General features: G+C 43.4%; 1 protein-coding gene across 1 annotated transcript in view; it reads right to left on the reverse strand.

The window, feature by feature from the left end:
* LOC141927937 (vascular endothelial growth factor receptor kdr-like) overlaps positions 1–17,669 on the reverse strand; it is a 142,123-nt gene that overhangs the window by 94,552 nt on the left and 29,902 nt on the right. Inside the window, exons 2-3 of the mRNA XM_074835385.1 lie at positions 8,435–8,531; positions 4,192–4,403 (exon numbers count right to left, since the gene is read on the reverse strand). Coding sequence (XP_074691486.1) covers positions 4,192–4,403; positions 8,435–8,531 — 309 coding nt within the window. The remainder of the gene's footprint in view (positions 1–4,191; positions 4,404–8,434; positions 8,532–17,669) is intronic.

Consider the following 17,669-nt stretch of genomic DNA (forward strand, 5'->3'; position numbering starts at 1 on the left):
CTATTATGGCCATAATTATTTCAAGAAACAGAATAACAGCCCTGCTTTGCATAAAAATTAGTAGAGGATGTCTGTTGCTGGCGTGCTTGCCCCATGTCTGTGATGAGGAGATTGCCTCCTTTAGCTGTACAGTTCTAGCAAAGCAGTACTACTGGTGTGTGTGTACAGGAATCAAAGCACAGCTTGGAAACTTGGATGAACTTTTCTAGACACTGTTTGGCAAGATGTGGCCAGTTCCAGCTACCACAGTAACAATGTCAGACAAGTTGCTGATGGAGGGAAGCAAAACAGAATTGAGCTTATGCTCCTTCCTACTGATGCATTGACTGAGTGGTACAAAAAGGTGTAGCAAATCCCTTACTGCTACATAGAGCTGGGGACTGCAAGGGGAAATCACTGCAAAAGCTGAGGCAGCGTTTTAGCTGATGTAGAGAGCTTTTTCAGCTGATGCCCTGAGGACTATCTTATACTTTGAGACAGTTGCTTTGCTGACAGTAACAGTATTTCAAATAGCTGAGAGCTGCAAGTCCTGACTTCTGTCTAGGCTGGGGCCTGGGATAGCCCTTTGGGAAGGTGGAGCAAATCTTTGCTTGATTTGTCTGTTTTTCCTCCTCCTCTAAGCCGTGTTAAATTTTATATGTGCCCTAGGAAACATTGTAGAGAGGGCTCTCTATATTTTAACACAAAATAGACAGCCTGCCCTTTCCTTTGGCACAGGGATCCCAAAGGTTGAAATAAATGCGTATGTTCCTCACAGGGAAGTACCCATTTGGTTGGGAAGGGTAATTGCAGGAGATAGAAGCAAAAGACACGGGCTAGCTGGCTTTGGCAGCATTTGCAGTGGAAATGCCATCCACATGAGACTTTCTGACCTGGGCCCCTATGTGGGCAGCTAGTTTGCAGTGAAAACTTGTCTTTACTGCTACTGATCGAGAGCTGGCTCAGCAGAGACGGCCTATTCTGACTGAGAGTGGGCTTCCCCCGTTCGCCTTGTTCTCTGACCGCAGCCACGAGAGGCTTGCTTGGCTGCTCTTCCTGTGCAGCACTGCAGCACCGTGTTTGACCAGACGCTGCGTCTCACTGCAGAGATTATCCCTCAGATTTGCAATGATGTTAAACAATGCCATTAAAAAATGTCCAACTATTTTTTGTTGCAGCCCTAAACTACATTGTATTTTCAAGAAGGAGATGGGCAACAGGAGAAGGGGGTTGTCTTGCTTTTTAATTGCAGCTGCAGCGGGAAGTAGAAAAGGCCTCGGGAACAATTATTCAGGATTAAAATCCTGAGTTCTCCCTCCCTCCAGACTGTCAGTGCACAGCTGAGGCATGGTGGCTGACCCTGCTGCCTTCGGGTCCCTTATGATCCGACTGATGTGCAAGGGTCACAGCTCAATTGCACCGGGGCGGGGTGGGGGGGGGAGAGCTGCTGAATGCCAGATTCTGACAGAGCTTAGAAACTCCACCAGGGAGGCTGTAAAAACAGAAGCAAGCACAGGAAATAATAGCCAATAAGCGGGGCTTCCGATACAATCATGTTCTCATTTCGGTGTCAAGCAGCAGGCCAGGAATGAAGGGAAAAAATACCATTCCCCTTCCTTTTTTGGCAATAATGGCTTGTAACCTCAGAGGAATCTCCAGCCTTCAGGGTCTGGCTCAACATTTTCTCACTCCACCTGGCTCAGTCTCATAAACACCCTGCTGAGCACTTGCTCTCTCCACAAAACGTCTAGAGAGATGTCTTTTGGACCTCACCCCTGTCTGGCACTCACAGGGAACTGTGAATTTCTTCACTTGAAGACAACTGATGGGTCTCTCAGTGATGTCCAGACACTGTCAGACCAATTTCCTTAAAAAGACATGTTTAAATATTGAATAAAATTGTAGGTACGTTCTGAATGCCTTACTTAACTCCACAATTTGTAAAGCCCTCACTGAAGAACAGCTTTCTTGTCCCCAAAAGAGCCTGCTGGCTTTCAACAAATATACACAGGAATTGAATGGGAGGAAGAGCATGCCCTGAGGACAGCATCCATGCTGAGGTATAAATAGCTTCATTTCACTGGGGCCAAGCAGCTTCCTCAGACCGGCAGGCCAGATCCCAGCAGGCACTTGCAAGCTTATAGACTGAACTGCTGTGGCAAAGCTCTGCTTTGGGGTGGATGAGCAGCTGGCTCACTAGGACATGGACCGGAGGGATCCCTGCTGACTTGCCTTTCCCACTACTTCACCCACTGAGTGCATAGTACAAGCTGGTTCATTTTCTACCCACTTTTCCTTCAATAACTTTTAAAGCACAGGAGTCTGAGTAAGAGCTTTTAGAGCAGGGAGGGCGTATGACACAATTAAATTGCGTCTGAGAGAGGACAATCTTGTAGGGTGATTTAGATAAAACAGTCATTCGGTGCTGTTTTTCAGGGGAACCTTGGCACAGCAGTCTCAGGCAACCAAAAGGACATCCTGCGATTTTTTTAGATTAGCACTGTTCCAAGTGCATCGCTGGCAAGCATTTAATAACTTGAGATATTTTCTTAAGAAAAATGCTCAGGCAGTCCCAAAAGATCCATAACATTTCCTGCACGTGCTCCCACCATAGAGTAATGAAGGCCTGGGTACCCAGCCAGGGCACTGAATCAGGATAGAGAATTGAGTTTTCAATGCACTATTTCCTGAAGTGTAGGCATTGGGCTGGGTTAACAATATTAGATGAGTGGCATCTGACCAGTGTGTAATGAGAAAAGGAAACAGCTCAGCACAAGAACTAGGGTGGATAAAGCAACCAGGGCTTAGAGTAACAGGGAAAAAATTTTAAAAAAGGAAATAGAAAGGGAGGAAAAAATTACTTCAGGAACTAACAAGTAACACCAGAAAACTACTTTCCAATAAAAGGAAGACTTGCTGGGAAAGCAGGATAAGGATAGAAAGGGACTATTTTCAACAGACATAAAGAGACAGGAAAATGTCATCCACATGAATCAAACAGGTGTGTTCACCTACTAGGGCAAAAGTTGAATTTAGCTGTGTGGGTATATCACAGTGCCCTTTCGGATGGAAGTAACACCTCATGATGGTTTCACCATCATTAGCAATACCATGAGACTATCAGAGCTGTCCAGCAAACACATAGGATTTCTGCAAGTATAAGTTTGCTGAACTATTCAAATAATATCAAACTCATTGCCTCTCTAGCATTTGTTTTAGTAAGAGGATTCAAAGAATCACATTTTAGCATTTATTAGAAAAATTAAATTAATCCATTTTCATGAGTACTTGTGGGGAACTGAATAATAAGACAATTCAGCACCAATGGAGTTCATGTCATCCCCTATTCAAGGCACTAAAAGTCAGCTCTTTTATCTGACTACTCATAATCTCAGCTTGGAAGATCCAAAATGATTCAGTGGTTTAGTAATGCGTTTGTCAAGTAGATTTGAAAAAAATTCAGCATTTTTGGGGAATGTTCTTCTAACAAAAATTGGTTGTTCAGTATGTCATATTCACTTAATCACGGAGGACCATGCTCTTCTGAAGTTTCTGCTTCTATTTATTATTGGATCTGAACTCAATGATTCCGACACATGGGGGAGAAGCAGTTCTAAGAGGACAAAAATGAGCAATGGGCCATTTTTTACAATAAAATCTGTATAATGCAGTCATCCAGCTTTGGATGTCTCACAGATGTGAAGGACAAAGCAGTATACAAATGTGTAGGAGAGAGAGGAATTGCAAAGAATGCTGTCAGGGAGTTTCATGTCTGGGGAGGAAGGGAAAGAGAGAGGACTTGGGTATTCAGGATGAATCTTAGGAAAAACACTGTCATAGCAAAACCCTTTAGGATAAAAGAATTTAGTCTTAAAAGGAAAAGAAAAGAGGTTTAAAGAAATCAGTGTATATGTTATTTGGAACACAAAACTAGATGGGACAATCTAGTTTTCAAGTCCTGGAATTGAACAAGATAGGTAATTTCTGGTTCTCACATCTCTGTCCCTGTGAATTCAGCTGGCATGAAAATCCAAATATATCCAGCTTTTTCAAAATGTCAGAGCTGGTGCTTGCTCCATCGCTTGGGCCAGTGGGGAGGTGGGATGTGTGAAAGCATCTGAATTGGGTTGCTTGTTCTACCTAGGACAGATCCCACAGCTGAAAACAACTTATATTACCAGAAAGCCATAATAACAGAAGTGAAATTCTTACCTTTAACAAACACATAAATCTTGGCCATGAGATCCTCATTAGATGGGGAGTCATCATGAATGCAGGTGAAGTAACCGGTGTCATTAGCTATGACTTTCCTGATGACAAGCATGCTGCAGCTTTGCCTTGTGGTATTGCGACAATTACTTATGAACACCCGGGGATCTTCCTTCTGGTCCGCCCTCAAAAGCCAGCTTACAGAAGTTGCTCCCCTGTCAACACAACACACCAAAAGTAAGATAGAGTCATGACTTCAGACAAAATTTGGGCTTGCCTCTGGCAACTGTTATTGATGTTCCCAGTGTTCCTACTCTATTATTTGGAAATGAAGAATAAAGCTTGCTGGGTGATTATGTTTCCACCCATAAGGAATTAAGGTGGATCACCCCACACGCTTCCCCAGAGCAGGGGAGATTCCTGAAACAGTCTGTGGGAGCTGTAGCAAGCTAGCTTCTGGAGGAAAGTTTAATTTTTATTTTCACAGACTTCCTGAACATGAGTTTGTTTTTATAATACTGTATTTTAGCCACTTCAAACATTAGAAAGTACCAGATAAAATTATATGTTTCTTCCCACCTGAGGACCTTGCATATTTTAACAGCTAAATTAACTTATGTTTTCTTATACTAAGGCTGCATGGAGAGAAGAGAACATTTATGTAACTTCACATCACCTTTCTTGCTTAATCAGCAGTGACTCAATGTTGATTTTTGTGAAGGGTCTGGAACTAATCAGATTAAAAATCTTAGAATATCTGCTCAAGACACATTTTTTTCAATTTGCCTTGTCACGGCAGTCAGAACATAAAGCCAGCAGAGCAGATGATACACCATTTCACCCACCTGGTCCATTCGTTGTCTTATCTATGATCACAGCTAATGTCAAATGCAATTTTACGTAGTTCACCAACAAAAAGCAAGGCCTTTTTATAACCTGTTGCAGGACTCAGAGGGAGCTTTCAACTGATCTAAGTTAGCTCAGTAACAGGCACTGGCTGTGCTAGTCCTATTGTGCTAGAAACATCAGGCCACACCATGGCAGCAGGAGCTCTTGGAGCTCTCTTCTGCTTGGGCTGCACTTTGAGGGCTCTGGTGATGTACTAGTACATACTATACATGCTTGTGAGATGAAGATTATGGTCTTTTTGTAGCAGACTGTTTTTTGATGGTCAGTGTGGAAACTGGTGGGATATGAGGGTAATCGTCTATGGATTTTTCTGGGGAAAAAGTTAGTGTTAGAGAGAGGCAGTTCTGTCTGTGATTGCAGAGAGAAGCCACTCTTCAAAACTCAACCCTTCTCACTCAGTGAATCCCTGTTGACCCAATGACTTTTGCTGAGCTGAGGAAGGAGTAAGAACCTCTGGATTTCCCCAACTGAGTGTCGCCAGGGAGAAATCCGGTCTAGACACATCGACTCAGTATAGAGATGCTAATACTGAATGTATCCAACAGGCAAGCTGTGTGAAGTTTCCAGTTAGCTAATAACTCTAACTACTCTTTCTGTGCCAGTGGCTTTGTAGTGGTGCAGTAGATGCAATAAGGGAATGCGTTTGCCAGCAAATTCAGTGACACTTAAACAAACATCCTCTTGGCCCCCGTTTCTGCCCGTCCTTTTGTTGCCTTCCTGAAGATGATGCGGACATGGGGCTGAACTCTTGAGGTTATTCCCAGCATGTAGCTGAATGAGAGCATTGGGAAAAGTGTGAATATCCTCTCTGCTGAACAGCCTCACCCCCATTTTTGGAAGCACTGGTGACTTAGACCACCCCACCTCATCCGTCATACCAGCTTCCTGTCCTTCAGGGTGCTGACTTATTTTTTGACGCAGAGGTCCCTACCCAGTGCTCTTTCCCTACTTTACTAACGTCATTAAATGACCACTTCTGTCAAGGAATGGGGCTCCTGGCCCAGAATGTGGAACAATGCCACATCAGATTTAGGCACTCAATTCCCAGCATGTCACCATGTCCCTGCCCCTCTACCATCACCTCTGGTGTCCATCAGGGCTGGAAGTCTGCAACAGTGGCTCTGCAGAGCAGGTCAGGGATTTCACACGCTTGCACTTCCTTACATGTGCCCACTTCTTCCTCCTGCATATTTTATCCTGGTGGAAGATGAAGACTTTGGCTATTGTTTTGGGATTTTCACACCTGGCAGAGGGGAGTTGCAGCAGTAGCTTTGGCCAGGCTGCCAAAAATCAGGAAATCCTGGAGAAGAACCTCAAATGAATGGAGTTTAAGGGAGAAGGGATGTTCACACAGTTACCACAGTCTTCAGCAGCTATCTGCTCAGTCTGCTGTCTTGTGCTGTGCTCCACACAGCCCTAATGCCCCCGGAAAGTACGAAGGACTTCAGAGCTCTCTTTGGGCCAGTCTGGAGCTAATCTGTGAGTGTGCAGACACTAGTGTGTCAGAGGAGGCAGGATGGCAGACATCCACAGAGGACCTGATACAGGAATTCTCGCACTCAAAGTGCAGAAATCACACTTCTATCTTCGATTCCCAGCTCCTGTGTGACCTGAGGCAAGAAACTGAAGTGCTCCGGGCCTCTGTTCCCATGCTAGCACAGCAGCATGCTACCATACTTTTCTGTTTCTCAGATCTGTTGTGTGGATTTATTGCTTTGCATCCATAAAGCAATTTGGGACTGAAGTGCTAATAATCCTCTATTTATTCATCTGGTGACAAGAGAAAAATAGGATGTTCCTATAGTTTAAAAAGGCAGTGGATGGAGAACTGCTAAAAAGTATTGATTTAATTGGCCTGGAGCACTACACCGAACTCATGGCCACATAGCGTGTTTTATGAAGCACTACATCTAGATTTTAAAGGACTGTTTAAACTTTATTGCCATCATACTTGCTGCTTGCCAAGCTAAAAATACCACTCTAAGGTTGTTTTGACCTCATAAGCCACATGGCTAGCTGGAGGTATTTGGAAAAAAACTGACTTACACTCCAGAAGACATCACAAATTTACACAGTATGAGTCAATTTACTTTTCACTATAACAATGAATTAAATAGACTAGGGCAAAAATCAGAAGGGACATATGTGTCAGCAGAAGTATGAGTCAATTTACTTTTCACTATAACAATGAATTAAATAGACTAGGGCAAAAATCAGAAGGGACATATGTGTCAGCGTAAACTACAGCTTAGATTCACCTTCCCACTGCTTCTTCTTACTGTTTCTAGTAACTTCTGTTGCCAGAAACCATCCATGTAGTGGCTACAGTCAAGAGGACTTTGCAAGAAGGTGTAAAAATAATGTGTGTGTGTGAGAAACTGTGATAGTCTGTATTACCTTAAGCCTTCTCTCCTACAACGCTCTCAGAAGAAATTAAAAAACAACCTTTCACAGTAGCTTGGCGTATGAATCACACTCAGAACAAGTGACACCTACGTACATCTCAGTCTGAGGCCTTTTGTGTGACAGAGCAAGCTAATATATGTTCTGACACAGCAGAAAGTGCTCTGACTCTTCCTATTTGCTACTTAGTTGTGTGCCAGTCAGCTGTGACCAATGCTATATCCCCCATTTCCAGAGGATCATCTCCCTGTAAACACATTACCAAAATTTTGCTTGTTTCTTGCATGGTGAATTTTTACACATTGTGACAAGAACTGGAGAGCTGCCGTAATTTACAATCGGTAGTCTGGCTTTTTATGAGTCCTGGTTATCTTTGATTTAAAGAATATGATATGTTTAAACAGGTCAGGTCTTGGAAGTTACACATACTAACTTCTGTTTACTAACTGTCACCTTATAGGCTAGATGGTATTTGAGCTTAGGAAGTTTAAGCTCATCCATATATATGTAAAGAGCTAATGACATGCCCTGGTGATCTTGTTTGTCATTTACTTATGGACAGGGAGTGAAAGAGTGATTTTAGCTGCAGAGGAGCTGAATCTGAACCTATTTTCAGATGAGGATTATCCAGTCATGTCCTTAAGCATGGTACATCCCCCTCCCATAAGTTTTCCCATGTGCTGACTCAGGATTTTGCTTGGGCCCCTTTACAACATAAAGAATCTGGCCAAGCTGAATGCTGACCTGAGCCTTTCCTCCCTGCATTATTACAGCCTGTCAAATTCTCCTCCACACAGAAATGCATGTGAGAGTAAACAGCACTGCTTCCCAGCTGGCTGTGCAGCAGTCTTTGCTCTATCCTACCCAGAAGCTGTGCTGTGCCAAGGTAATCAATACAACCAAGGAAATCCAGCATTGCCAGAGCAATCCTTACCTGCATTTTATTTTTAGGGTGTCTCCTGGTAAGATGACAATGTCGTCTTTGGCAATGCTTAGTGTTGGTTTCTCCAGAAATTCTTCCTCAGCAAGACCTGACCCAAATAAAGAAGAAATCATCATTAGGCAGGCTATTCAGTGTGGTTAGAACAGGCACAATACAGTAGAGGCAAGCTTTTTGTTTTGTAAATAGTTCCTAATTTGGGGGCCCACACAGTGCTTGCATTTATACCAATGCAATTCAGTTGAGCGTGGAGTTAGTTGTGAGATCCCCTTAGTTTGTTTTTAGTTTCCTTTATTCATCTCTTCTAACACTGAGCACCTGCATTTCTGCTCATAGTCTTTGTCTCCTTTTATTTAGAGCTAGCTTTATTACTGAATTATTGCAGATTTAGGAGAACTGATTTGTTTAAAAAGGATTTTACACACATAAAAATGGAAGGAGTCAGGTCTTTGTGAAATAATTTGATGTGTGAGCTCATATGTTACATTTTAATCAATGGGAGAAGAGAAACAATAATTCTGGGGAGCAACTCTTTGAATCACAACTGTGAAGCATCTGCTACATTAAAAGCAAATCAAAAACCTGCTGTTTTCCAAAGCACCATTCACAAATACTGCATTTGAAGTAAACAGAGAGCGACTTGCTTTGTGGGCATCATGGCTGTGTACTGGTGTAATGCTTCAAGGCAAATTTGCAGTGGTGTCTGGGACACCATCATCAGTGCTAGTGTGACAAGGTTTGTCAGGTCTCTGATAACAATGATCTTTAATGACAGTAGTGATAAATGTCTCTCTCATCATCATCTCCTGGTTCAGCAAGTATCTTCTAAATGTGAAACTGTCCTCAGTGAGACGCGTATCTGAGTGTACATCTACAACAACAGAGTTTTCAGAAAGTGAAACTGAGAAGAAACAGAAGTGAGGTTGGCCAGGCTGGTTTCCTTGTCCAAATTCAAAGTAACATAATCAAGGAAAGAAGAAAACAGACTTAGATAAGTATCTCAGTTTCCAAAGCTCTGACATTAAAGCCGTATGTTTTCTTTCCCCTCCCACTCTTCAAATCTCTATCTTCTTCTTTGGCTTGAACTTGATAAGCCAGAAATCTTTAGCTGGGCTTATAACAGAGGCATTATTCTTAGCAGAATAGTGGAGATAACATATCTAGCAAAAAGAGAAACATTAGGGTTTAACTTTTCAACTGGATGAAACAGTGATTTTCTTGCCTCCCACCTCCCAACTCTCATCTCTTTTTTGCTGGATTTGCGTAAAATGCTCTTAGCCTGACATATTCTCTCAGTGTGGAGAGTGAATCACTCCTGCTTTGCAGAGCCTGGCTTCTTCCATGAGCCATTCAAACTCCCATCAGTAACTCAGCAGAGACCATCTAATCTCACAGCACCAGAGAATCCTTCCCAAAGGGGATCCTGCCCAGACAGCATGTTTCTGGAGTCCCTTCCAAGGCATACTGACCTTTCTTGTAGACTTTAAACTAGTCCTGGCCATTGCTTCAGCATCAGAGGTATCTCCCCCGCTCCATACCACCCCCGAGTTTTGCATTGCTGATGACACTATAGCTTTATCTCCAAAGTCCGTTGCAGAATAAAAAGTTGGATTCTGGCCAACACAAACTCCCTCCAATGCATCCGTGTGACATTATTTAGCATGGCCCTACCTAAAAACTGCTATTATGTGTAGTGCTGTGGAAGCAAAAGAGCCAGTGGGTTCCAGCACTGCAGTCCCCCTGTTTCTTCTGAGAAGTACCATTATTCCTAAACACATTCAGGATGACATGTGCAGGGTGCAGCATCATGTTTAGCAAAGAATCAAGAGAAAAGGTCCCAAACTCTGCAGGAGGAGACACTATCAGGCTAGCATGCCCTTGCACCTGACTCTGAGTCCCCTCTGGTTTCTAGAAACAACCAGTTCACACTGAGCATGGGCTGAGCTTTGGCATGTGTTATTTCATGCTGCTGAGGTATTTCAGTCTCTTAAGACCATGTGCTGAGCTTTGCAAAAACAATCCAAAAAATGGCCAACAGCTTTGAATATGTTTGTCAAGTGTCATTTAATTTCCTAGCTGGGGATTGTTTGGGTCCTGTGTAGCTCTCCGAGGACACAGCTACTGCCATGATCTGCGCTGGGCTGTGTATGCTGTGACTTCAGCCAGGTGCTGCTTCGACTTTGAAAATCCTGGGGTTTGAAATAATCCTTTATTTCTTTCCTCTTGTGACTTCAAGTTGTTCTTAGGGCTTAGGGGGGTTTAGCTGATGTCTCGAGCTGGCTTTTTAAACAGGCCTGAATTTTACTTCTCATGAGCAAGAGTGACACTGTCAGAGGGGTCTGGAGTGCAGTGCCAGGCAGCTGGTGTTAGAGCTGAGCTGCTATTGTGATCAGACAGCAATGCAGTCCTTGGGCTTTTATGATATTTGAGGCTGTTTTTGCTAAAAGAAAAGAGAAGTGTTTTTCAATTATTCTGTTTATACTTCTGAGCTACTTTTTCCCAAAGTTTATTTTGGCTTTAGTAGCTGAAGAAAAGAATAAGCGAAGTGTAATTTCAGTGCTTTTCCACCCCATGGAGGACAGGAGGAAAAATTCTTCTGCCACACACACATTTGATCGCTGCTGCCAGGTGACAGAGGGTTTATATAAACACAGCGTGTGCCCTTTCTGGCACACCAGAGCCGAAGCTGAGTGGACCTGAAAAAGAAAGTTTGAGGGCAAAACTGAGAGAGTAGTGGGGGAAAAGGTTAGGCTGTGATACATCAGGATGCCTAAATGCCAAAACTGGCAGGATGATGCCTCACAAAATTTTTAACCTCCCATGGTTGCTTTTTTGGAGGCAAAGCTGGGGACAGCCCTGGGGCATGTCAGGTGAGAAGAAAGGGATCTACTCCACTTTCGTATTTTATATATTTGAGGAGACTGATTGCTTTAAGAACGTGTTAGGATGCAGCAGGCAGCTTCCTGCAGAGAGAAGCAGGCACGTAGGCTGCATCATGCTTGGCAGTGCATACCCTTGTTTCCCACAATCTTGCACCCTAGCATTTGTTTAGCTTTGGATTCCCATGTACACTAGTCAGTGGTGCCAGGGAAACTGGGATGGAGGTACAGAGGTAAATACTGTTTAGCTTATACAAAGACTGAGTCTTCTGGAACATGGTGTGCATTACTTGCTGGTAAGCTTTTGACTGCAGGAGTTGTGAAACACAGGCAGGTGTGATCTAGTTCTGGGAAGGGCAAAGTTAACCCAATGTTAGCATCCCACAGAAAAGCATTGTTTAAATATGCCATGTAGCTTAGTTGCTGTACTTTTCCTTCTTCTTAGAATGAATGTGAATGTTCACCATTTTAATGTATTTCGTTTTGGTTTTATGGCTTTAATCAATAAATGTCTCGAACTTATCAAAAAAAGTTTTTCACAGCTACTCTGCACTTTATATAAAAACTCTCAGACTTGAAGAACATCTCTCTGAGGTAGTACTCTGTGGTACGTTATAAAACCAGGACCTACAACCTGCCCAGGGTGGGGTGGGAGACCCATGCTGCTGGACCAAGTCCTGCTGAAGCTAATGTGCTCTGATTGCACAGCTCAAATTACAATGTCCAGGCCTAAAATAACATTCTCCTCTGCTAAATAATTTTGGTCCTGCTCTAGGGCTGCAAGGTTCATAAAATTAAAAACAAGTACTCGCGCCAACCATGTCATTACCATAGCAAAGCTCTGCAGAGGAACAAACAGCTTGGCAGGCTCTGTTCTGCAGAACGATGTATAAAGGCCTAGGGAACAGCATCAGTACCATGGCTGTGCCTGGTGTTTTCTTTGTGAAGCTAACACTGCTGCCTGGTTGGGGTGAGGAACCTGGTGCAGCATCCTTCCTTAGATCCTCTGGCATGGTTTATGATAAGATGCTAGAGTGATAATACCCCAGAATTAGCAGAGAGCCTGTTGCCTTGTGCAGAGCTACAAATAGGTCTTAGCACAACATCCCTCCTGTAAACCAAGGGAGAAAGACGGGCTCCTCCTGGGAAGTGACGCGTTGCATCTGATGTTAGGTTCCTGCCCTCAATTACTTGTTGACAATGCAAGTTGACTACAGCAAGACTCAAGAGCGTAGCATCACCAGGCTAAAGATAGCCCCTAGAAAGAGCTCTGAGTCAGGACAGACCTTCTGTCCAGATCCTCACTGCACCATTTCTAATTCTGAGGGTTCATTCTTACCTTCAGTTTAGACTTTAACATTCTGCTCTTGATGGTGAAAACCCCAAACACAGCACAACAATTTCACACAGAGTGAAATATGAAAGGATGACTGAGACATTATCCAGGGAAGAAAAGTATCTTAAAAACTGTTTTTCCTGGGATAATCTGATTATGCAGTACAGCCAACATTAAACATGGGAGGATCCCCAGGCAGAGGGTAATGTGTGACCTCCCTCACCTCTCTGTCAGATGATTTCTAATTCCATCTCACTTGGCTGAGGGAGTTCCCTCCCATGCTAAGAGAATGCCTGATTGTTTGTGCTAGGACCATCAGTGAGCATGGATAAAAACTATTTTTAATCACTGTTTCTTATTGTAACAGCCTTCCTTCAAGCATTCTCTAGGCACTGTAACTACCCAGTAGCTATCCGCAAAAGAGCACTCACAAATGCTTGTAAGACTGAACGTATCTAAGTATCGTACATAGTGACAGCTACTGTCAATATGATATCCGATTAAGAGATCCACATATCCCTTTTGGGCACTGCAGTGACAGAGGAGGGGAAATCTGAACAAACAGTATCAAAGAGCACCTAACCTCTGCATCAGATGACAAAGAAATAATTGCTAGGCAAACCAGAGAATACTGTGTTGACAGCTAAATGAAGCAGGTTAGACTAAGGCCAGGATTCCACAAGGACCTGGGCACACAAATAGCTTTTTGCACATGGTTGAACTCCAGGGATTATTCATGTGTGTAAAGTCACTCTTGTGCATAGATCTGGGCCCTAGGACACATCAGGTCCCATTAGAAAACTCTGGAAGTCAAGAGTTTTAGGGCTGATTTTAGTGGAGGAAGAGGAGAGGCATATACACAACATTTTAAAACTGTTTTGTTCATTGCTGGCAATAGATTGGGGATACTTTTGTAAGCCATGCTTACCTTAAAGCATTTCTGAGTCAGAGCCTAGATCGGGAGCATAATCTGTGCTCTGGAAACACTCTGGAAACAATGGGGGCTGTACGAGCAGCATGCATGGCCCTGGTCATCAGTAATAAGGTGATCACCAGTAGTATGGATCGTGCAGATGAAGAGCCGTTACCTATGCTGCCTGCCACGGAAAACTGGTGAAGCTGTCTCTCCAAATGACTTTGTGTCTGCAGCAGTAAATGACACGAAGGAGAGAGACAACACACTTTTATCTGAGATGCCAGGGTACCTCATTACAAGCACACAGTGTGAGCATATCTGAAAAATGAACAGGTACCCTTTTTAAAGGGTATTTTCATGACTATATCCCCAAGGAAATCCTATTTTCACAGGAATTAGAAAGCTCAAGGATTCATTGAAAAGCTGTGTGTGTTTAAACCAATGGCTTGTAATCATTTTAGGATTTATTTCAAGGTTACCCCCTATGAAAAGAGAAGACATGACAGTACTGCCAGCATTATTGTATCACAAGCCTTGCAATATTTGATGTGTTTACTGTCTTTAGCTCCTGGAATCAGCTTTCACTTGTTATAATCGAGTAATTTTCTGTTACTTTAAAGGCTTAAAAAGACAGTAGCAAATAACTCAAAAAACCCACCACCCTCCCTTTTTGTTATGAATTTGGGTGGGAGAAGGACATACAATTTTTGATTCTGCTAGCCTCATGCACTGACATAATAAAATGTCTTATGCTCTATTCAAAATCAAAATTTTCTAAATGAAGTATTAATGTTAGCATTGACTTTTCCAGCAAAGAAGAAGGGATGCTCTTGTGGTAAAGATCTTGGCTGTAAGTCAGGAATAAACCTCTCAATTTTCTTCTTTTCTGCTGGCTGGTGAGTTCTGTCAAGCCACCTGACAGGTACCAAGTCAGTACAGAGACCAAAGGCCCCCGTGATGGGCTGCAGATGGGGAATGTGTAGGTCAGAAAAGGTTGTTTGAGAGTAACTTACCCTCTAGACCTAATGGGGTTTGATTGCCACCCTCCCACTTCATTTCTCTTCTGATTTGCTCAAGGAGTTGGTTTTGACCAGGTTATTTGCTCTCTTAAGACTCAATTCTCCATGTGTATATCAAGGATAATAATTTAACTTGTCTGTAAAGATTTAAACCTTTCATCTTTTCCTATGCATCTCTACAGCGCTTAATGTGGGGGGGCTGTGACTTCCTCATCAGGTACTGATGCAGGCCAAACCCCTGTAGGTTACTGGTTTATTCCCAGCTGAACTACTTTTCTTAGAGGAGGAGATGAGTGGGGGTTTAGAGCCTGTCTCAGTCCTAGTCTCACACGAGGTAGGAATGCCACTTTAACAAGTGTTCCATGTGCTGGAGGCTGGTAGCCAGGCTATTCTCCCCATGCCCAGACTGGATATCTCAGTTACATGATACTTCCAAGATAATTGCAAAATCAAGAAAACTTACCCAAAAGCAATGGGCAAACTAAAAATAAGACAGTTCCACCACCTTTGCTGAGGAATACAAACCACAGACCTGTGATAAGTCTTACAATTGGAGGGTGAAACACAAAGAAAGCAGGTGATTAATGGACCCAAGAAGCAGGCTTGACTGTAATGGGAAAATATAATGTCCCTGAAAAGCCTGTCCCTGGAAAGCGCGTGGGAAATGGGCTGCAAATCCACCAGGAAATACAGCTCATGCTCCATATGCAGCTTGCTTCTTCATGTCGCTGCCCAGGGACCAGGATCTCACTGTTACTTGGCCATTGATCAACCCACTCTCTTTCCTGCCAGCTGGGAAACCCACCCATGGGACTGCTGAATAGTGCAAGTGCCCACCCCCCTCGCCCAAGCTCAGAGTCGGGCACGAGCAGAGCACAGGGTTTACCTGGAAACCGCTTCCAGAGTGCTAAAGCACCCAGGAGCTTGCTCGTCTTTGCTGGCTCTTGCAAGCCCAACACATCATCTAGGTGAAAAAATCAAAGAGCAAAGAGCCCACATACAGTGGGCCCCAGGGTCTCTTGAATACCCATCATTATCTTTTGCCAAAATTGTCTCCCTTGCCTACACTGCTGCTGTTCAAGCAGAATTATTTTTAAGGAAACTGGTTCAGCAAATTTCAAAGATTCTCTGTTTTCTTTGTTTGTTTAAGGGGAATGGTTACAAGAAGCATATCTTCCTTTTGTTTTCCACCTAGAAATAACCAGGAATCCCCCAGAGTGGTCCTGCAACAGAAATGCTCTGTGTGGGCACAGAACTAGCAACCTGTAGGCCAGAGCCAGAGCTTCCGTTCCTACAGAAGCTGAAGAAGTTCATCCAAAATTAAATTAGCAGTCACAAACTCATCAGGAGAGATGGCTAAGATTCTTTCAGGATATCTGAATGCTAGTGTTAACCCAAGAGTATCTGCTGGCAAAGCAACAAGCTTCATGTTTTTGTTGATTTTCCAAGCCAGAGAAGCTAGTATTTGTTTAGCTGACTCATGAGAAAGGGGAGTAGTTCACACCCTTTCTCCTTCTCTGCCTGCCACAAATAGAAGTTTTGTGTAGCTCAGCCAGCGACAGGAGTTTGGGTGTAAATGTTCCTGGTGACAACAACGAAAAATTAAATCATTAGTCTCAAGGGGAGGAGACATCAACAACAGCACAGTAAAAACAACTGCTAAGTAGAGCAAGTGTTTAAAGATAAGATAAGACATTGGCCCTGCTCTTGGGATTTGTTCCTACAAGGCTTTTTCTCATCCACAGATGCATCAGCATTTCCTGATGAAGTGGCACAGGGTCACTCTGGCTTCCTTCTGTAATCAGCAGAAACCCTTCAGCAAGGCCACATTATTGCTTTGTATGCTGACTCTTAAAAACCCTGTGTCAATTAACAGGAACCTTTCTCTGGTTTTCTGTAATCAAAACATAACCTTTGGAATCCAACTACACCTGCCCAAAGGCAACTCCCTGAACATACAATGCCATGTGCTTTCTTGGCTGTCCATGATATGGATCGCTGTATCAGTTGCAGATTTATGGAAAGAGGTCACAGGAAGCAACTCTAGGTCAAAATTGTTTGGTCTTTGGTGGCAGCAGCTCATTAATCAGAGCCATTGTTTTCCCTCTGCAGAGTGTAGAGTCCTAAAGAATGACAGAGATATCACCACCCTGTGCTTATGTTGAGTTATGTAGTGAGGGGACATGTCCTTTCTTTGTAACTGGATGACAAGTTGAGAACTTAGATCTACAGTCATAAAATAAACAGAAATCTGGGAAAGGAGGTGGCAACATCTGCAATCATCTGCCATACACTCAAGCACAATTTAAAGTATTTAGGAAATGCAGTAATCTCATGTCGATGGAAAAAAGGCTGGGAATGTTATTTCTCGATCCAAATTATGGCAATTCCTCTGGGAAAGAGAAGACCTGGCACATCTCCATGATTAACAAATATGCAGACCCGGTGGGAACGAGACACACAAAAAAGACACCACGCTATGTGCTAAAGACTTTAGGGGAAAAAAAATTAAAAAATGTGAGGTATGAAATAGTCTTTGCCTCTCCCCCAACGTGGTCTCCTGAGAAAAGCTTTAGGGTTGCAGATGCAAGTGTTTCCAATGATTCCCAGACAGGATTACTTCATAGGCGCTCCAGACATAGCTTTCATTCTTCCTTGACTTGACCATCCTGAGGAGAGGGCACATTCTTCAGACAAGGCTGTGAGTGAGAGGAGGAACAAGGGCACGCAATGGTCTCTAGGATGAACCACCATGGTGACCCGTCCCTGCCAGAGCCTGACATACCTTTCGGCTGGTGGCTTTGGCCCCAAGGTCCACCCTCCACTCTCATTGCTGTCCACCACAGCACATGTTCTGCCTGCCCTTCACCTCCTCCCAGAGGACTCAGCAGATGAGGACTTACTGCTACTCAGTCATCAGACTTTATGTAGCATTTATCTGGAAGTGAATCTAGCCAAGATTTCTCCCCTTTCTCCAGAGTACTGGGTAGGAAAATGGGAAAGTAGAAGGCCATCTAGATCTTCCTCCACTGGGTCCTTTCCAGGCTTCCCTGTGTCCCTGTGTCAACTCAGAATTGTC

This window comes from Strix aluco, chromosome 10, assembly GCF_031877795.1.
Source record: "Strix aluco isolate bStrAlu1 chromosome 10, bStrAlu1.hap1, whole genome shotgun sequence".
NCBI lineage: Eukaryota > Metazoa > Chordata > Aves > Strigiformes > Strigidae > Strix > Strix aluco.